This window comes from Sparus aurata, chromosome 8, assembly GCF_900880675.1.
Source record: "Sparus aurata chromosome 8, fSpaAur1.1, whole genome shotgun sequence".
In the NCBI taxonomy this organism is placed as follows: domain Eukaryota; kingdom Metazoa; phylum Chordata; class Actinopteri; order Spariformes; family Sparidae; genus Sparus; species Sparus aurata.
Window position 1 is genome coordinate 31945211 of NC_044194.1, and position 22399 is coordinate 31967609.

A 22399-nucleotide genomic window follows, 5' to 3' on the forward strand; every position below is an offset into this window, starting at 1 on the left:
AGTCTGCTTTCCCTCCACACCTCCACTCTCATCTTTCCAGTGTTTTCCAGCCGCCCCTTCCGTTTCTAGTATATTTCCGTTAATTTCCCTTACCTGTGTTTCTCTGCCTCACTCCACCTGCACCTCATCCCCTCATTAGGTTTGTTTGTATTTAAGCCTGTGTTTTCCCCTCACTCTTTGCTGGTCCGTCTGTTCAGTTCTCATCATCACGTTACTCTGTTATCCTGCATTCCTTTGTCTTTCCTTATGTGCTCCCTGTGTTCACCTTGGATTTATGGTTTGCTCTCTGTTCTTGTTTGACTGTTTTCTTCATTTCCTGTGTTTGCCAGCTTTTTGTTCCCTATCTGTCTGCTTGTCTCTGCTTGGTGTTTTTGGACTAATTAACAGCTTTCATTAAAGCTTGCTTTTTGTCCTGAATCTGCCTGGTCCTGTGTCTGCATTTGGGTCCTGTTTTGCATGTGTGGCCATAATAAACACTTGAAAAACACATTATGTTTATGTTTAAGTTTCCCTTAACTTAATGTGTAACAACTGAATAAATCATAAGGTTTGTCTTTAAGTCTGCATTAATTTGATCTGACTCATCAATATATTTACATTGACTCAAGGTTAAACATTGCATTTGATATGACCCTTTACAGTACATTAATTAAAATACAAATTATCAGAGTGTAGCTCTGTAAATTAAATCAGTATTGTGTTTTATAAATGGAATCCTGTAAGTTGATAACATTTGTACTTTCTCTTTGCTTACTTCAATTCTTACAGTCAAAAACTGTATTTTAAAAATTACAGATTAAAGATCATCATGATAAACAACCATATATGATTACTCAAGCCACTGGATGCATACTGTCATTTTGTTTCTTTAACCAGCATCTCCATGAAAGAACTGAAGGCACTGCTTCCTCTGCTCAATTACAAAACCCCCGGCTCTCGCGCTCTCAAAGACAAATTCCAGGTACTCTCCGTTCATGTCATATCTTCGTTGTGTAATTATTGTAACCTGTAACAATTATTAAATTCTACAATTTCCAAAAATTGCGTCTCTTATGACATATTCGATATTAAAAATGATTGGTTAAACATTGTGTGATTTGAAATAAAAAACTTTGAGTAGGTGCTCTTGTTGTCTCATTCAAGTTTTCATGTTGTGCTTTCACAGGAAGTGGGAGCAAAGAAAGACCGTCTGGATTTTGAGCAGTTTCATAAATTGTACAACCATATAATGTTTGAGCAGAAAGAGGTGAGTCTGAATCTGTTATATAAAAGTAAATATGCACTGCATGTATTATTATACATATGTTATCCCATTTTCATCCCCCTTTGTTTTTTAACTCAGATCCTGGATGAGTTCAAAAAAGAATCGTGTGCTTTCATTCTGGGGTGAGCTCACATTTGCTTAAATTGATCTTAACAGACCCTGATGTGAATGAAACCGAAATTATAACAATAATTTATAGCTTTTCATCATGTTTCCATTCTTCCATTGTACAGTAACACAGACAAACCAGATGCCTCAGCAGTTCTGCTCCATGACTTCCAGCGGTTCCTTATCTATGAGCAAAAGGTAAAATAATCTACATTGATTGATATTGTTGTAGCTTTGCATGTCTGACTCATTTTTTTCTGCTCTTTTGTATCTGTCAAACAACCTTTCTCTCTGTCCTTTCCGAATTATTTGTATCGTAACATATAAGCGCTGTAATTATTTATATTCATCATTAATTAATCAGTGTTCATTATTTTTGTAATTTCGCTTTAAAATTAGGTGTCTAGCTGGAATCCTAGTAATGTTTAAGTTAATAAAAACAATACACTAATTTATAAGATTTAAAGGGGCAATTCGTAAGATATGGCCATTCTTTTTGTTTCTAACATTCAAAAAATGAACTAACATTATCAACAGAATGAAACAACAATACTGACTTTATGTTCAAAACACAACTATTCACTGTGTTGCACAGTATTGTACTAAAGACATTTGTCCCCTTTCTTTCATTACCACAATGTACAGCAGGAGTCTGATAGACCCTTTGCAGGAAGACTGCAGTCAGCTAATAAGCCCACTTAGCTCCATGACTAACTGAGCTACTAGATAATGGCAAGCTAGTCGCTTTAGCCAGAGAGAGCTACAGCAAGGAATAGGAAGTCAGCAGCAGTTAGCAGTTATGCTGCCCCCTATGGTTCTAGAGTTACCTGCAATACTTAAAGACGGGATCAAATGTTCTTTTTTTCAAGCAACAAGTTTAATGATGAATGACAGTTAATTCGAGGAAATGTTTTTGACATCCAGTGTTAACATCAGTTTGGCCAAAGGCAAGATGTGATGAGATTCTTACTTCAAACTTTAAGTTTTAAATAAGCATTAAATCACAAGTTTCCAGATTGAATGACGCATTCGTATAATAATAAGACAACAGACACCTAGAAATCATAAGCAAATCAGTTTGAGTATTGACTATGTATTAGTCCCACAGTGTTAACATTGGCTTCAATATCATTCTCCCTCATTCTGTGTCCCTTCAACCTCAGGAATCCTGGGCCAGTGATCTGAACCAGGTCAGAGAAGTGATGACTACCTTCATCGATGACACCATGAGGAAAACCAATGATCCTGAGTTCACTGTCAGCGAGGTATTCTGCTCTGTGCCTGCATGTATTGTTTTTGTGACAGAAAAAGATGTAAAAGACTAAGACACAGGTCACAGTATGTAGAAAGTGTTTTCTGTTTTCACTGAGTTGGATGGGAAACAGAAGACTAAATAGTGTAAATCATAGGGATGTAGTTCAATGTGTTAGGCCAGAATTAAAAATATTACTAAAAGCTTTGTTGTTTGTTATATAAAGTATTATCATTACTTGAAGAAGTCACATAAGTAATGTGGGACTGTGTTGTTAAATGTGAACCCTTTCTCCACTTGTAGTTCCTCAGTTTCCTGTTTTCCAAAGAGAACTCTGTGTGGGACGAGAAATTCTCAGAGATCAGCAACCTGGACATGAACAACCCTTTGTCCCATTACTGGATCAGCTCCTCTCACAACACGTCAGTATGACTCCAAACACACTATACAAGTAATAATAGAACTACACATGTTTTATATGGAGTAAATCAAAGCAAATCATATAAACATTATGTTCATTTTCAGCTCCATTTTCAGGGGTGGGTGAGGCTGAATGCACAGTTTTTGAATACAGGCTGTGTGCATTTCACTGTGGATTAAGCGTTAGTTACTGTCACTATATTTATAGAGCACCTAGAGCTGCAATATGACATAGACAGTTTTTAAAATATGGGACTTTGAAGAAGTGGATGATGCTGACAGGTCACTATTTAATATGGAATCTGGTGTGTAGTAACTTACAATTTTTTTTTTCACGACCAAGTTTTAATTTAGTTTTCACAAGGTTTGACAAAAACATTGTTTTTCTGGAGACATTTCAATATTCATACTATTGTACTAAAATGAGACCATTTATGTAGTCAGGTGTGTCAGGAGTAGGTGTGTGCAGCAGAGGAAATAAAAAAGACCCAAATTTCCACTTTGTCAAATAAATATGATTTAGCATGTCTCCTGTTTTGTGTGTTCCTCAATAGCTACCTGACAGGTGATCAGCTTCGTAGTGAGTCGTCCACAGAGGCTTATGTACGCTGTCTGCGTCTGGGGTGCCGCTGTGTTGAATGTCAGTATATAACAGCTCCACTGCGCTACATTTATATCATGGATGTGTTTTCCTTCACATTTAGCTATGATATTAACTTAATTGGTCTCAATTTTAGCAATTTGTGTATGTGTTTTGTGCGATTCTGCATCTTTCTAGTGGATTGCTGGGAGGGGCCCGGGGAGCCAATCATCTACCATGGCTGGACCAGGACAACCAAGATCAAGTTTGAGGATGTGGTCAAAGCTATTAATGAACACGCATTTGTCACATCAGAGTAAGAATAAAAAAAAAACACTTTCACCATGTCTTTGACACACACACACACACACACATTCACATTTATTTGGGATTTTGTAAATTATTCTCCCATGCTACTGAATCTACTCTTGGCGATGAATCTTGTGTTCTTTTAGCATAATTATTTTATGTGACCGGACTACATCATGGTATTGTTTTTGTCTCAATTTGATGTTAACTATTCAAAATGTAATAGTTTCTGTGTTTTTTGGCCCCTTTCTCTTGGCAAATCTTGATGAATATGTTTATCTGCCTCAGATTCCCAGTGATCCTATCCATAGAGGAGCATTGTCCTTTAGAGCAGCAGCGTCAGATGGCACGCATCTTCAGAGAGGTGTTTGGAGACAAACTGCTATCTGAACCTGTGGAGCACATGGCTGAGCAGCTTCCTTCACCTACACAGCTGAAAGGCAAGATCATACTCAAGGTACAGAGTGTGTGTGTGTGTGTGTGTGTGCATGTGTGTGTATGTGTGTGTGTGTTGTCATTATTAATGCCTATGACTGTGCCTTCCTTGATATCCATGTGCAGCACAAGAAGCTCAGTGTCGAGGGAGCAGGAACCAGTAAAGACTTCAGGAAGGGGCAAAAACAGGGGGACCTGGAGATATGGGACCCTGTGGACCAGGTACTGGTAGAGGGGTCAGATTGGTATGGCAAGACACCAAAGACTTATATAACACCAAGAATATGTATTTACTAATTTAATGTTGACTGGTCAAAAGCAACATTACCAAAATGATTAGTGGAGCATTTAATATTACATGTGCTGAAACTGTCCAGGGAAACTTGATTATTATGGTGGCAAAAAGTAATTTACACCAAGATAAAATAAATGCAGTTAATTAATACAACTGGAATAGTGGCTGTAGAAACATTAGGAATGATATAAAAATGAGGTCATATTGGCCATCTGTCAATATGACGTGTAGCATTTTGAACATGTGTAGCAGTCTACAGACCATATGGAAAGTACATGGATTATCCAAGTACACCAGCTTTGTTACATTTTAGTGTTTGTGCAGTACAGTAAGGTTCTGCTGCCAGAGAATAGGAAGGTTCTGATCATCTGATGGAGTCTCATACCTCCTGCAGAGAAAAAGTCATCACTGAACATGTGCAAACCATTGTTTACAGCCTGGGTAGCAACTTCAGACGTGAGGATGGAGTTGGAGTTGAGAGACATTAACAACTGTTAATTTATATGCATATGAATGCAGATTCATTTTGTAAAGTATTTTGGGGGGGGCTTTTTATGGCTTTATTGATAGGACAGCTCAGAAATGACAAGAAACAGGATGAGAGAGAGGAGGGGTGACATGTAGCAAAGGGCCATAGGTCAGACTCAAACCCTAGGCTGCTGCAGCAAGGACAGTGCCTCTGCACATGGGATGCCTGCTTTACCAACTGAGCTAATGGGCATCCCACAGATCCAATTTTTAAAAACCTCATTAAAAGCTAAGTCTAGGAACAGACTGTTTACCTGCATGCCAACGAAGCCTGCTCAGACGTGATTGTTCAATATTATTCCAACTAAAAACAGAAACCAAAATGCTTACCATACCTAAAACTTGTGCCGTGCCTAAATATTTTGCATTCATATACAGATACCTGCTTGTAGAAATTAACTCATTATCAATGTGAAATAATTAACTTATTCTTCATATGAATATTGAGTAATTGTGGGAATTCCCTTGTGGCTATAGAGAAAATCTATATTTAAATTTCAGTGAGGAATTTTGAGTATTAAAACATTTGCATGTTGCTCTGAAAAGTTCCATGTGTGAGCAGCTTGTTTGCATGTGAACTTAACATGTGAATGTTCATTTCCCTTTCTCAGCGATGGAACAAGCACTACTGTGTGATCTCTGATGACAAGTTGTACTATGCAGAAGAGTATGAGCAGGAGGAAGAAGATCCCAGGAAGGTAAAAGAGAGAGAGGAAATTTGCTGCTGAATTTTATTGCATTGTTTTCAATTTAAAATCAATCTGCTATATGTGGTTTACTGTAAAATATCCAGAATTGTTACAATCAAATCATGGAAATAATTGCAACACAACTGCAAAAAGTGAAGAAGTTAAGATTTTTTATTGGATCAAAGGTTAGAGGTGCGAGCCATTCCACTTATCGCTGGTGCTGATAACGCCCCAAAAAACACAGCAAAGCATCAATAAAAGGAATGGAAGAAGAACAGTGCAAGCCAGCAAACATGGATGTAAACAGTGCTGGTGTCATAGTATTCAAACAAATCTGATTTCATGCATTCAGCCTCTGTTAGGTCTTAATCTGGATACTCACAATGCATTTTGATGAGAAACACTGAATGTTAACATAACTCTTTTGGTTTACATGAAAACTCCATAGGATATATTTACTACCATTTGACCGAGGTCACTATGATTATGATTGATTTGTTATTATTAAATGCTGATCCTGCATTTTTATGGCTACTGCTGATACAGAAATATGTGGGGGAAGTATGCAGGAGAACACACATGTACATATGAAAAGTGCTAACATTAATTACAGTATGTAAGTTGGGTAGGTAAAAGATAATTAGTTTGTCCTACAAAAATGTCTTAATATGTGAAAACCATTGTTGTTTTTGTCATTATCAGTACCAGGACCTGCACACTTCAGAGCCATGGTTTCACGGTCGTATGAAGGAGGGCAGGGTGATGGCTGAGCGACTCATCCATGATTACTGTGCAGAGACCGGAGGAAGAGATGGCACCTTCTTGGTCAGAGAAAGTGACACCTTTGTCACAGACTTCACCCTCTCTTTCTGGTACTACATCGAATGTCTTGATATCATGCCCATCCCAACCAAACCTTGGGGAATGTGTGATTAACAGTATCATCATAGGGGGCAGGTTCTTCCAAAGGCTGTGGCTAAAAAACATGCATCTTCTTCAAATAAGATCCAAAGAGAATGTTTTTTGTTTTTTGAAAAAAAGACTGCTTTGGTCAGAAGATTATTACATTTCCCAGCCATATTTGGAGGAGCCATGTTGACCTGGCATAATCAATGTGGATATAGAATGTGACACAGTTATTCCTTCACAAGTATTTCCTTCTATCCTCCTGGTTCATGTACTGTATAATGATAAGCTAGTGGGATGTGAAAGATAAGATGACCATTTTGGATGCAACCTATTCCAGTCTGGAGAACAACCTTTGTACCCAATACACCATCCTGTTGTCATGTGTTAACTCACTTTACTATTCCAATTTGACATATAAAGTGACAATTTGAAATATTTTAATTCCCAAACCATATCCAACACCTAGCCAGTGAAGTGAAAAAACACGACCTTGGCCAGGATGTAGAAAGTCCGAACTGTAGAAAGTTTTTTTTTTTTTTGCTTTTAGGTCTAACGCATTATGTGATAAATCTGAAGCAACTGTTTGCATCTTTAAACACATCTGTATTTCAGGCGCAGTGGGAGGGTCCAGCACTGTCGTATTCGCTCGGGTTCAGAGGGGCCACACACTTACTACTACCTGACACCAAACCTGCACTTTCCCAGCGTGTACTCCCTGATCCAGCACTACAGAGAAACCCCGCTGCGCTGCCAAGACTTTGAGCTGCGCCTCACCGATGCTGTACCACAGCCCAACCCACATATACATGAAGGGTTTGTTAAAGCCCCTGTACGGAGTTTTTAACTGGATATATAAAAGTCTCTGGTTTCTGCTGATGTGTCTCTGTTACCTACAACAGCAAATGAGCCCATCAGTGTGAAGATACGCTTTTTCTAAGTAGTCTAATTCTATACCTCTGAAAGGCCTTGGTCGGGTCGGACCACTGACGAAACGATTTACGGCAGTCAGACCGGAACTGACGACATTCAGCATATCTGTTTTGTTGCTACGCTAGCCAGTGCTAACTGAGTTAAAACTTTTGTCATGGCTGATAATGAGACAATTAAAATAAAAATAATTCGAACCGAAGACCAACGAAAGGCCGAGAGGGAATCCGGTCGAGCTAGGGCTAAACACGGATAAACATTGGCGATTCCTTCCAGAGATGGAGAGAGTTGCGGGGCTTGAAGGGATTCAAGTCACATCCAGAATTTGCCCGATTCCTCCTAGACAGGTATGTAAATAGTATTTCATTTAAGAAATGTATTGCGGGACGTAGTTTACAGCAATACATGAATTTATGTTGTCACAACAAAGCTGGCTAACGTTACCACTAGATTAGCTCTTGATACTACACTCGTAAAAACGACAACAAACGTCTTAGATCACGCATCCATTTCAGCTGTGTGTATCAGCCCAGCCGACCTGCAACGATGCATCGGTAATATCCTCTGTCATTATAAATGATTCAGTTTCTTACTTAGAACAAAACATCCATCACAATCACTGTGACTTTGCTGTAACGCTAGCTCTGTAGCACTGTGGGTAATATATATAGCGGGGAAATTGCAGTGCAACAGCAGCATTACACACAGTGACAATAGTGTCTGTGTCTTTGCATGTTTAGCCTATGTCACAGACATCACGGTAATACAGTTAGCTTACAACATAACGTATTATGTTGGCAATGCTACTGCAGTTTTTGTAGGCTTACTGTTACGAACTTAGATGTATGTCTGTGTAAATTCTCATTTGTCCAGGTCAAAGGCATGATCCAATTACATAGACAGAACTTAGATACAAGTTTTAACATTACTTTGTTTCACCGGCGGCATATTATATTACATAGAAATACAAATAGACACATTACCTCATCCATATGCACGCTGCAGATAGCTGCTAAAAAAAAAAGTTTTCAAAGCAAGTCCAGTCTTCTCTCCGACGTTTCCAAAACAAATCTACATGCGCCGGCCAGACAAACGTCTTCACGACAGTAGGCGCTAGGGCTCATGGGAAATGCAGTCTTCATTCCGGCAAAACACCACCGCTTTCGTCCAGCGGGGCCGCCAAAATCAACACTAAATGAAAAGTCTGTACAGGGGCTTTAAATATGAAGCATCATTAGTCTGATACATCCTAGGGAACTGGATACACATGAAAAACAATCTTCAAACACATATACATGCAAACTAATAATGTAGCTGTCCTTGTGTGTGTTGTGCAGGTGGTTCTACAGTAACCTGAGCAGAGGTCAGGCAGAGGATTACCTGCTGAGGATTCCCAGAGATGGAGCCTTCCTCATCCGACAGAGAGAAGGAGAACCAGACTCCTTCGCCATCACATTCAGGTTCACTCACAACTACAGCTTTATTTCTCTTCTCCTGTTTCATGTTTATAATTTTTTGTATTTATCAAGTTCGGCTGTCTTCCAGAGGTGATGGTAAGGTGAAACACTGCCGGATCCAGAAGGAAGGCAACATGTACCTGCTGGGCACCACAACAGAGTTTGAGAGCCTGGTGGAGCTGGTCAACTACTTCAGGAAGAAGCCGCTATATCGCAAGATCAAGCTCCGTTACCCAGTCACCCCGGAGCTGGTGGACCGCTTCAGCATGGTGAGTTACTGTAGGATATATACAAAAGCCAGAAAAAGTTCTGTCAAAGTAGCAGCATATAGTAATTTTAAGTAAATGAGAAAATGAGACCTAAAACATTTGAATGTACATGTTTTATTAACCAATAGTCAGAACAAATGAAAGTAATCGACAAATTGTAAAGCTGAATACATTTCACCATTTATCTAAGATATCCTAAGCAGTCTTGTGGAGACAAGAAATTATGGGAATGTCAGACATTGTTTAGGTATTTGTTCATAAATCAGTATTGCACAAGCAGAAATTTTGGTCTTGTGATGGCTCTAAAGGAAAAGTAACGAAGGGAGGTTTGAATGGCTGAACACCATAATCCAATTAATAAACATTTCTCTCTCGGCGAAAGCTGTCAACTTCTAAGGGCCACTAGATTAAAAGTTAGTCAATCACCAGATTTTAAATAGTTTCCAATTGAAAGAAACTGAATTTTTATTTTATACATTTTATTTTAATCTAATCTTTTATTTTGCTGAGTGTTTTAGTCCTGCACTTGGACATTAAAGGCAAATATCAGTATTACATGTTTTTTAAACTGAATAACAATAACGTTGTTTGCTCTGACTGGTACCAAACAGTGGATTGTGTTCACAGGGGAAGGGCTGTGCCTCTCTGTATGAGGTGAAGACATATGTGGAACCCAATGAGATTGAACCCTCACTGGTGTGTATGCACAACAATACTGTTTCAGCTTTGTTTGACTGTTGTTTCATTCAAGCTTTCTATGATGAAGTGCATTCATGATTGTTTCTGTCTCCTTCAGCCTCAAAGTACAGTTAGGGCTATATATAGCTACCAAGCTAAAAGGCCAGATGAGCTCAGCTTCAGTAAAGGAGCTTGGATACACAATGTATCAAAGGAGAACGATGGGTGGTTAGTCCACACACACACACACACACACACACACACACACACACACAGGAAACAACAGACTATATTGAGGATGGGTAATGAGTCTTTGCAAAATCTTAGGGATTATTCACTTTATGACACTGCCTCATGTATGCTCATCAAAGAACAAACAGGACAGTTCATTGTTCTGCCTTCTTACGACAGGTGGAAAGGTGACCATGGTGGGAAAGTACAGCTGTTCTTCCCATCTAACTATGTAGAGGAAGTGTCAAACAACACAAAACCCGAGACTAAAGACCAGGTGAAGATTATAGTTGAGGTCACAGTTTATCTGCAGGTTTATCAGCATAGAGATTGACTGGAAGTAATCCCTGTGTGTATATGTTTTAAAACAGGAAATGGAAGACAACCCATTGGGTGAACTTTGTAAAGGTGTTGTGGACATCTCCAAGTGCAACATCCAAAACTGTGAGTTTACTTTTTTCATGACGATAATGAGACGGTGACGAGATAAACATGGCTCTTTGATGACTAAAACATGACGAGACGTGTGTGAGTTTTCGTTGACAAGACGAGAATGGACGTAAATGTTAGTGGGTGGTCTGTCAGACGTTCAAAATGCATGACATCTCTGCTGTCTTCATTGTCCTCTTGTTGTTGTAGCCGTAAGCTAGGAACGGTCACTACTTTCAAATTAAAAGCCCCCCGCTAAGAACCCAGTTCTAAACTCCAATGGGGTGCAATGTAAAGCTCTTATTTTGAAGACAAATTTGTTGTCACTGTTCACTGCCCAACGTCACGTCACATGGTTACGCCTACCCCCAGATATATGGACGTATTTTAAATATAATCCATAAGTATTGGAGAGTGCTGTTGGACAGAAAACTTTGATCTCCATATTTCAACTTTTCAACTTTTTTTCCAACATATTTCAACTGTTTTTTTCATGAATTGATGCCCTACTTCATCATACAAGACCCAGAAAACATTTTCTCAACCTGCGTATAGATGATGACGTCCAATCGACGTTGCGTCACGTCATGACTTTAATTAGACTGTTTTTCAACATGATAAAATAATATCAGGGCTAATATGACCTAAAAAAATATGCATTTTAGAGCGGTTTAACTGAATAAATACTGCCAGAAAACATTTTCTTGACCTGCGTCTAGTTGAAGACATTTAATCAACGTTGCATCACGTTGTGACTTTAATTAGACTTTTTTTCGACATGATAACATTAGGGGAATATGATCTCAAAGAAAACATATTTAACTGAAAAAACACTGTCAAGAATTATTTCCTCTATACTGCTGTGTCGAGATGAAGATATTCAGTCATTGTCCAGTCATGTCAGGATGTTTATTTCATGTCTGATTGACGTCGGGCAGGCAGGTTGATTTGACATCTATCTGAGAGGCTGAAATGACCAATATCATTTCCACAGCTCTTAGACGGCATCAATTTACGTTGTTTCTACGTTGTTTAGATGACATATCAACGCACGCGAATGTTAAAGACTATTTGAAATGATGGAAATATGTTTGTGAATTAAAGAAAACAATGTATTATCATGTATATTGGCAATGTGGGCTGAAATGTTTTCTAGCATGATTCTAGCATCCATCTAGGAACTATTTTTCCTCGCGTAGTTAGCGCACCTAGCGGTTTCCAACGCATGCGCAAGAAGAACTTTGCAGTGGCAGTTGACGAGGAGGAGAGGCTGAGAGACAGAATTGTGTGAAAGGTGAGTTACGAAAAGTACTCTAATTTAAAATGAAACCGACTAGGCCTCATACTGTTTTCAGTCCCTTAACCCTCTAAAACGTGTTTTACAAAACATTAAATTCATTGAACTGCTTACGATAAGTATAGGGTCTGTGTAATCACGTAACTTGTACGGGAACAGACGCCAAACCGAGCGTTGCATTGATGCTAAACCGAGCCTAGCATCGATGCAACGCTCGGTTTAGCATCGATACAGCAGGATACCCTCCTTAGAAACATCAAAATGGCTGCCATGAAAAAAGCCTATCACTGCATTACTTTTCTCATAAGCAACATACATGGCTATGACCTCTTTCACCAGTATGACAAACTTTAAGATCATTAAACACTACTGAGCCTGATAATGTCATAGTTAACCTGTACAGCCCGAGCATACCCCAATTGGTGTCTACATATGCCAAAACACTTTAAATGTCCTCTAACGTTCCGTGCAAGCTCACAACATTAGCATGTAGGGCATCGCTGCAAGCGGGAGGTTCTGCTCTTTGTGATTAAAACATAGTTTTTCATTCATTTCTTACCTCTTTCTAGACTGTAATGAATAGCTTAGATTGGTCAACTCCATGTTCTAGAGGAGGCTTCAAGCTTTCAAATGACATATGGATTATGATACTTTACAACCATCCTGACCATAGAGGATCTTTGTATGTCAGTGTAGCTCTATCTACACACACACAGCCACCTGTCAATGACAGAGAAGTACCTCCAAGTGTCTCCAAATGGAGCTCGGCTAGATCTTTACATGGACTAAAGACTGTAGAATGGTCATACTTTGTGCCATCTTCTTCAAATTTGAAACAAGTGTTCACTGATAGTGGGGCTACATCCCCATAATGTCATTGACATGCTCAGATGAAGTCGCAAGCAATTATTCATCCTGAAACACATTTTTTATTTTAGGCGTACTACAATTTTTACATTTGTATTGACTTCAGAGGCCCATTACTCTATCATTTTAAATATCAGTTTAATTTTATTAGATTTTTGTTATGTTTTTTGGACCACACTAGTATTGTCTCAGGTAAAGCATTCGTGTTCTGTCATTACAGATAAGTTATAACCTTGTTGTCCAGAGTCGGTGGCAAAAACCTCAGGGATTGCACTACAAAGTGCATGAACAGGTATGTCTCTGTACAAAGACAACAAAGACCTTTTAACTGTTAAAAATAGCATAGACATTTAAAATATTTGCATTTGAGCAACACGGTCATATAACAAGCGCAACACTGAAAATAGTTTATTCTTGGCCACATCAAAGTTAAATCATTAACTACTAGTGCATTGCCCGTAGGAAGTATGTATTCCTATAGAAAAGTGGGAGGTTAAGTAGCTTTTTCATGGATGGCCAAATGAGGCTGTGTTTCAAAGTGGGACGTCAGGGATATTTAGGTTTGTTGCGAAATTCCGTTGGCCGTTTTTGACTGTTTTTGATATTGCCATTATATTTCACCTTTAAAACTATTTACCTTGCCTTGCATGGTGTCATTACTTTCAGCACAACCTCACATGTGTGACTGTACAGTTATTGTTTCATTTTAACGTACTGTCTTAACACAATGGACCTAAAATCACAAAAAAAACATCAAATCCGAGTAGGAAAAAGTTAGATTTTTTACTGTGAAAACCACGAATATGTTTAACGAACCATTTTTATTACTTATAATGCAAATATAAATTGTTGTCTGCTAAATTTGTGTATAAGTGTTTGAAATTTACAAAGTTATATGTAACTATTTACATTTAAATGCAGGCAATGCCTTAGGCTCAGGCACTGCCTCCTCTACATTGAGCCATCTCCTCATTGTTTTGACTCACAACACGACTACACTACACACTAAACACACTACACCAAAAACTATGTAACACACTAACTATACGCTTCAAACACACTAAATGTCACATATCTCTCAACTCTCAAAACTTGCTGTCTCTCTCACCGTCGCTGCTGCTGTCACTCTTTTCACCGCCATCACCACACCTTCCCCTGTCCCTCAGCAACCAAATCACTTGGTTTGCCATATAATTTTGTGATTGGTTGGTGTAGTGCTTGTTTCCACCAATAGAAACGTGTTTTTTTGCTTGCAAACGCTTCCTGCTTGAGGACACTTTCGTGACAAAAGCCCATTTTTACCGTTTCTTCCTGTACCAGACACAAAGCAAACGTGACGGCAATGTTCACGAAAAAGTGTGGCGGACATTATTTACCGTAAATCCGGTTTTGAATGCGCCGGCGCTTCCGTTGACTCAGGAGGTGGGGATTGGGGGTGGGCTAGCAGCTAGCTACACACGAACATCCACAGATTCCGATTCCAGTTTGTTGTCCTTGCATATCCGGATTTCCTCAGACCCAAAAGGACTCGTTTAGTCTCATTAATCTACAACAGTCAGTTTAGATGCACAGAATGGGACCGAACCGCCGGCAAAATCCCGGTCCAGCTCGCGCCCCTGCAGGTATAAATCCGCTTGTTTCTGGCTCTGCAGTGATCGGGTCTGGTGTGCACGTGGCTATGGTGTGCAGTGATTGGCTCTGGTGCACACATGACTATGGTGGCTATGGTTGACAATGCTAGCGGAATTGATAAATCATTTATAAAATAATTTATTAACGGTATCATTGTAGTCCAAACAAATCCGACGTTGCACACCCTTGAACCACGCAGCAGCCATGTTGAAAATCTCAGGTCAGTCTGATCATGATCTGCAGAGATATTTGAGGCACACACACACAGACAGACACACACACAGATTTCTTGCTTTTATAGAGAGATCTGTCCTGCTATGACCGCACAACTTCTTTAAGTGGTCTCCAGAGACTGTATATAAAAGTAAAGAATATATATAGCCTAATGTATAACGACCTGACGCTCGGCTCAACAGCTGAACATTTGTAGGCGGAGACGCTCTGAAAGTAAACACCAGTGAATCCGGCGATCTCTTCCTCCGTACAAATGCTGGTTGTGATCCAGCTCCACTGAACTTTCAAAGTAAAGGTGACACCAGCTGTAAATGACTTAAATTGTGAAACAGCGTCGCGTTTATACATGATTTTAGGATGAAACTCTGAACATCTGAACAACTGAGCTAAACATCAGTTACCATGGTGATGTAGCGGAGTTAAAAGAGAGCAACCTTTGTAGTACAGGGAAGCCTGGCTTTAGACTCAACATAGCTCGCTAACTAACTTCGCAGTACACCCCTCTGTGTCTTTATGTCCCCTTCTGTTGTGTTCTGTGCCCAGTCTCGTCTCTCCTGGTTTAGCACTGCATCAGTCACAAGCACCAGGAACTTCTGACAGGTGGAAAACATCACCACAGAGCACGCAGAGCCCTACACACTGAAGACAAAAATAATTTCAGGTCAAATGACCAAGCCCTGCGAAAACCCAAAGACTTTACACCCTAAACAGCACCACCATCAGGATTAGCTATAACACACACACACACGCACCAATACAACTGTTAATATAATTTAATTTGATGTGTCATTTGAAACACAGGTAAATCAAAGGAATTTACCAATTTAAAAATGTCAAACTACAAATACTGAAAGATTGACAACACTTGATATTTCATAAGGTGCAGAATTTTTGTCAAGATTGATATAACTCAAATTACTGAATGGGGTTCATTTGCATGTGGCTATCCTGGGCTCAGCATGGGCCACAATAGCACAGACTGTTAATGCCCACTGGCTTTATTAGGAGCCATCAGATTCAGGCTACTGTGTGGCTCTAAGAAGTGGTTCTTTCATTACACTTTCAATTCCCAAAAAAAGTGTTCCTGCCATCTATAAAGTGAATTTAACATCTGAATAGGCGCTCTGTAAAAATGTTTAATTTTTTCTTATGCTCTCTCTCCAGCTGCTGTGAAGAGATGGAACGTGAAGGCCACGGACACAGAAATAGAAAGTATTATCCAGACCCAACTGAAACATGCCCCAGCAAGGAGCGGGGGCAAGGGGCAGACCCCCATATGGTGTACATTTTAGGACATCCTCAGGTTCAGGCTTCAGCGTCAGACCTCAGATGAAAAGGTATAAGGTCTCAGGAAAAGCTCTGTCACACTTGCACCAAACAGCCACATAAAAAATAGTCATCGGACCAAAAGGCCTAAGAAAAAAAACTTATCACACTGAACTGCCTCAGGATAAAAATTGTCAGACTGAACGGCATCAGGAATAAATTGTCAGACTGATCATGGAAAAAAAAAATGTCACACTGAATGGCATCAGCACAAAAGTTCTCACACTGAAGGCATCACACTGAACGGCATCACACTGAACGGTATCAGGACAAAAGTCCTCACACTGAACGGTATCTGGAAAATCAGTTTCATACAGAGGTTGCATAAGTACGGTGGCCAACAAGGGCAAACGCGCAGTAACGGCCAAACGTTGCAAATACATAAACGATGCAGAACCAAAGACACACAAAACACATGCAACAACAAAATGCTGCAAACAACAAAATGCCGCAACAACAAAATGCTGCAAACAAAGAAGCGATGCAGAACAAAAACGACACAAAACCCAATATAATATATCTAGTGTAAACAGATTATTATTATTTTTTTTTTTGCATAAGCAAAATGCTTCTTGTTAACACTAGAAGGGCCTGAATTCCAACATTACTAGAACGGCCATAAGCGGTCATTGTGACCGCCAGATATTAAACTCTATAATCTCTCATGTAAATACCCAACTGAGTGACGAATGCATTCATTGTGTCATGATATTTTTTAAAAAAACGAAAATAACACCAATATGTACATTTTAACATGCTTAATTATACATTTATCAATATTCATATCATGCACATAGTAAACCTTAATTATTGCATATATTTACACAAGATTTTAATAGAGAAAACTCAGAACAAGAAAATTAACAATTAAAAATAACTTATTTGATTATGAAACATTTTATTTTAACACTTAAAATAATAATAATAATAATAGAAAAAGCTTGAAGGGAGCTGATCTTAAACAAAAAAGAGCCATTGTGATCACTGGTCACAGTCTGCAGATTACCTCCGCTCTCCTCACAGTCACCACACACGGGCTTGTGGCATTTCAAGTGTCCGACGTTTGGTTCCGTTTGCAGCTCTTTCAGACCGGCACTGCCTCCGTGTCCGCGTCTGCTGCTGCGGTGGTTGCTTCTGCTGCTGCCCACCTTGTGCCGACTGCCACTTTCCCCTCCATATATTCTGACCTCAGCTCCTCTGCCAGCTGCTGCAGGACTTTCCTCCGGGCTCTCCTGCTGCTGGTGCTCCTTGAATAAGATGCGGGCATTGATCCCAGCCAGGTCGAGGATGTTATAGAAGATCGCCACTGGCCATCTTCCGTACCGCCTTTGACGGAGTACGCCCTTGCATCTGGTCCGGGACGTCCACACAGTATTGGTGTTGTTATAGTACATCACAGACTCTGGTTTTGCCTTCGCCCCACTAAAGGTGCCCACACCTGTGTGCACGGTGCTCAAGATGCAGACATTCTTCCTCGGCTTTCCCTGGTACACAGAGTCACATCACTTCAGCACCGAACAGCTCCGCTTGCTGTTTCACGGAGGGGGAGCTCCCGTTTATGTTTGCGCATGGTGCCAACCAGGCCATATAATACATATAATGTAATAAGCGGTCAATACGACCGCTTATGGCCAAAATAGGTCAAATATATATTTTCTTTGTCTTTTGTGTAATTTATATATATATAAGTAACTATTCAAAATTAAAAAGTTCTTTGCACATATAAATTTAAAAACAAAAAAGAGTGGGGGGGTCCGTTGTTTGATAGTGGAGCGGAGAGTCAGCAGCTGGAATTTTGCACCCACGGTCAGTATTAGTAGGTGTAACAAACAAACAACAACCACAGTCATTGTATTATTACATTTGTGGGTAGTTATTACAATAAAGATTTTCACTTCCCAACAAACGTAAAAAATCCCTGCGAACGTAATAGTTATTACATTTGTGGGAAATAGCGTGTTACATTTGTAGTAGGGAGCGGCTATTACGTCTGTGGAAAATGTATTACATTTGTGGACATTATTACATTGGCAGGCGTTACAGTCTGTACATTGTACCTGACGAGAGTGGAGTAAAACTTTTAGAGAGGCAACATAAAAAGCTACGTGGTTTAAATATTTGGTTGTATTCTTTTAAAATAATATAACAATAACAGTTCAAAAAGATTAATACTTCTGTTGTGTTGACACTTCCGTTTTGTTAACTCAATATGCAGCACTTCTCTATTGCATGTGTTTTGGGGTTTGTGTCGTTTTGGTTCTGCATCGTTTCTTTGTTTGCAGCATTTTGTTGTTTGCAGCATTTTGTATTGCATGTGTTTTGTGTGTCTTTGGTTCTGCATCGTTTATGTATTTGCAACGTTTTGCCGTTACTGCACGTTTGCCCTTGTCGGCCATCGTACTTATGCGACCTCTGTATGAAACAGATTTTCCTGATACCGTTCAGTGTGACGACTTTTGTCCTGATGCCGTTCAGTGTGATGCTGTTCAGTGTGAGAACTTTTGTCCTGATACCGTTCAAGTGTGATGCCGTTCAGTGTGAGAACTTTTGTCCTGATACCGTTCAGTGTGATGCCGTTCGGTGTGATGCCGTTCAGTGTGATGCCATTCAGTGTGAGAACTTTTGTGCTGATGCCGTTCAGTGTGACATTTTTTTTTTCCATTATCAGTCTGACAATTTATTCCTGATGCCGTGAAGTGTGACAACTTAGTTTCTGATGCTGTTCAGTCTGACAATTTTTTTTCCTGATGCCGTTCAATGTGATAGTTTTTTTCCTAATGCCATTCAGTGTAACAGCTCAGTTACTGATGCATTCAGTGTGACATTTTTTATCCTGAGGCAGTTCAGTGTGACAAGTTTTTTTTCTTAGGCCTTTTGGTCTGATGACTATTTTTCATGTGGCTGTTTGGTGCAAGTGTGACAGAGCTTTTCCTGAGAACTTATACCTTTTCATCTGAGGTCTGACGCTGAAGCCTGATCTTGAGGATGTCCTAAAATGTACACCGTACCCCCACTGGACTTTAATTCAATAAAACATCTGTTACATTAAACATGTTCATTTTTTATTAAAGTATTCAATATATAGATTACTCGTTACATATATCTGGTCCTGAATGCTGTCTTTTTTAAGATTAGTCCATGTACTACTTGCATTTTACAGTATGGGTGAACATCACTCGGGTATTTTAAACTTAATCACAGGTGAGTTTATTTACTATCTTTTTAAATGCAATACATTACATGTGTGTTTTGACAAAGGTTGAAATGTCGTCTATTTGACTTTGAAACGACAGAAGTTGATATGTCGTCTAAACAACGTTGAAACAACATAAAATGATGCCGTCTATTACCTGTTGAAATGACCTCGGTCATGAGAACGGCGTCAGAAAAACTTTCATTTCAGCACCTCTGGTAGACGTCGAATCAACCTGCCTGATCGACGTCAATTATGCGTGAATAGATGTCATGTAGAGAAGTTGAAAAGTCGTCTATACAACTTAATAATGACATAGATTGAAGTAGCCTGCTCTGTGAGCCGTTGATATGTCGTCTAAACAACGTTGAAACAACATAAATTGATGCCGTCTAAGAGCGGTCAAAATGACGTTGGTCACGAAAATGACATCAGAAAAACTTTCATTTCAGCACCTATGGTAGACGTCGAATCAACCTGCCTGACCGACGTTGATTAGGCATGAAATAGACGTCAAAACGTTTGCTGGGGAGTGTCACACATAAGTAGTGAAAATAGCAGATCTACAAGTTCAACACATTGCAACACATTGTGAGCTTGTAGATCTTATATACTTATTGACCTAAATCAATTTGAGACTATACTTCTTCTTTTGTTTTTTTTTTTAACTAAAACTAGACTAAAACCTGTTTGAGTTTTCGTCGTCTAGAACTGGACTAAAACTAACGTATATAGAAATTACTAAAATTTGACTAAAATTAAAAAGAATTTTAGTCCAAAAGACTAAGACTAAATCTAAAATGGCTGCCAAAAACAACACTAGTGATGAGCCAGTCTTTTGAACTCATCTAAAGATTCAAGCCTGCTAGGGTGAAAATAGAATATCAACTTTGGAGGACACAATTACACAAATTCCTGAAGCAACATTGTTCCTGCTAACACTGCTAGTTTTGTTTACAGTGATATGCTGCAGAGTCAACTTTTGTTTTTCCCAGGATGGGGGGTCGTGGCCACACCTATATGATTTGATAAACAAGCAGTTATTTTATGTGTGACCCCTATCACCCACTGGGTGACTGAAATCAACTGGGTGTGGCCAGCTAACTGTCAGTTACTCTTGAATTCTTAATTCCTAACACTTGCGTCACCATAGTGTAGTATAATCAATGGAGGAAGAGTGACCCTGACAGGAGCAGCAGAAGACTGGTCAGGGGTTCATTCTGAAATATCTGAGTTATCACTTACAGTAGTTACTCTGTTTGAAACAAAGGTGTGTAACCTTTTGTCCTCATTTTTAATGTACTCCAGAACTGATGTGCCATCAGTCCAAAAGTTTGATAACTTCAGTGGAAGCTATAGCTCTGATTGAAAAATGTTGTCAAATCTAACAGTAACAGCAGCTGAGAGATCTAGACGAGGTATGGCAACAGGCTTCAGTGGAGCCACTCTGGCTTTTCAAAATAAAAAAGCAACATGAATCATTTAGTTTATGTTCTGCATTCTGAGATAGGTAACCATAACATATCCATTCTCGCTAACATCGGAGAAGTGATGCAATTTGGCATTTGTGATTCTTCCAAACCCCTTTAATTGGACACACCTTCAATTCTGCAACTTTTTCAAGATCTGTCAGCCACTTGTTCCACTTCTGCTGGAAAGTCTGAGGTATCAGGTCATCCCAACCACACCTCCTCCTGCATAACTCATGCAACAACAATTTAGCAGGGAGTATGAGAGGTGCTATAAATCTCCACTGGTCATAGACAGAATTGATTACTGACAATATGCTGCGTTTGGTGTGGGTCTGCTTGCTTAACTTTTCAGCTTGGTTTTTTTATTTGTGTTCTTCTGCAATGCTTTACAGAACTTTCTGACTATTACTAATCCATTTTGGAAAATTTAAACCTCCTCTGTTGTAAACAGCTATGAGATTCTTAAGTATGATAACGGCGTCCTCTTCAGGAGGTCATGCATGTTGAAATAGCAGTCTTCCTAAGAGCAAAGCTGGGTGAAGTACTGACCCAAATAAATAGACATTTATTCATGCGGTGCTCTAAAAAATCCTGCTCCAAGTTACCTTCAGGCCATCACAAGAATCTTAAGAAGTCCACATGTTCCTCTGTCACCTTGACTTAGTGGTAAATAGCTTGTACACCAGCCTTTATTACCACAGAGTTTTGTCTGAACAGCATAAGGATTCCTACCAATGAGCTGGTCAGGTTTGGGCCTTGCAGAAGTTGACTGTTAGGTAAGACTCCTTTGAAATCTGCTCCACAGTCAAACACAACTCGTTACGTTCCTTTCCTTGGAAAAGTTTGTGTGTTGACCAACATAAAGTTACATCCTTGTGAAGTTTCTTTCTCAGACCATGAATACATTGCTTTGCAACGCAAAGATCATTTTGAATGAGGACGTTTTTCTTTTCTGAAATGCAGTTTAATTTTATAGTGCCCTTCTTGAAGCTGAACAGAGCGTTACTTTCATCTCCTGACATCTCTTCTTGGTCTTTAAAGGCTCTCTCATTGAAGTCATGGTTGTATTGGTTGGTTAGCAATTCCTCCATCCTGTCGACCATAGTCTCGTTGACAGTCACTGGAGGATAGCCATTCCTACTCTGCTTGTCATTGTTTCCTTGTAATGGGCCATTAATCACCCAGCTCAGCAAGGTTTTGACAGTATATAGTCCATGCCTCCATGACTGTTAATCACCTCCCAAGATTCCATCAACTTGGAGGCATTGGTGCCAATTAACAGCCCTAACCCAGCTCTTATACAAGGAATCTGAATACCTCTGAAGTACGGCCACTTAGCCAGCTCATCCGCTGATAATGTTGTTGACACAGGCATCTCTTTCTGGGGAAACAGATTGGGATGCTCATAGAAGTGCTTGCATGAAAATCCAGGGATTTCCAGGCCATTAATAATGCAGCTTCTTATTGCTTTATTATGACCCAGGGATCCGAAGCAATTCTGAACTTTTGCCCGTTTAACTTGATAATGTCAGTGAAACAAGCTCATTGATTGTCTCTGTCCAATAAATCACATACGTTTACTAAATTTTATCTCTGGT

General features: G+C 39.5%; 1 protein-coding gene across 2 annotated transcripts in view; it reads left to right on the forward strand.

Moving 5' to 3' along the window:
* The window catches only part of plcg2 (phospholipase C, gamma 2), a 53372-nt gene that overhangs the window by 15302 nt on the left and 15671 nt on the right, over positions 1–22399 (forward strand). For both annotated transcript variants that reach the window (XM_030426119.1, XM_030426120.1), the window contains exons 6-24: positions 877–961; positions 1166–1246; positions 1343–1386; positions 1498–1570; positions 2536–2637; positions 2928–3046; positions 3599–3684; positions 3823–3940; positions 4222–4390; positions 4495–4590; positions 5803–5889; positions 6583–6752; positions 7402–7602; positions 9054–9176; positions 9262–9442; positions 10070–10138; positions 10239–10348; positions 10532–10628; positions 10723–10795. In XM_030426119.1, the coding sequence (XP_030281979.1) occupies positions 877–961; positions 1166–1246; positions 1343–1386; positions 1498–1570; positions 2536–2637; positions 2928–3046; positions 3599–3684; positions 3823–3940; positions 4222–4390; positions 4495–4590; positions 5803–5889; positions 6583–6752; positions 7402–7602; positions 9054–9176; positions 9262–9442; positions 10070–10138; positions 10239–10348; positions 10532–10628; positions 10723–10795 (2084 nt within the window). The remainder of the gene's footprint in view (positions 1–876; positions 962–1165; positions 1247–1342; positions 1387–1497; positions 1571–2535; positions 2638–2927; positions 3047–3598; positions 3685–3822; positions 3941–4221; positions 4391–4494; positions 4591–5802; positions 5890–6582; positions 6753–7401; positions 7603–9053; positions 9177–9261; positions 9443–10069; positions 10139–10238; positions 10349–10531; positions 10629–10722; positions 10796–22399) is intronic.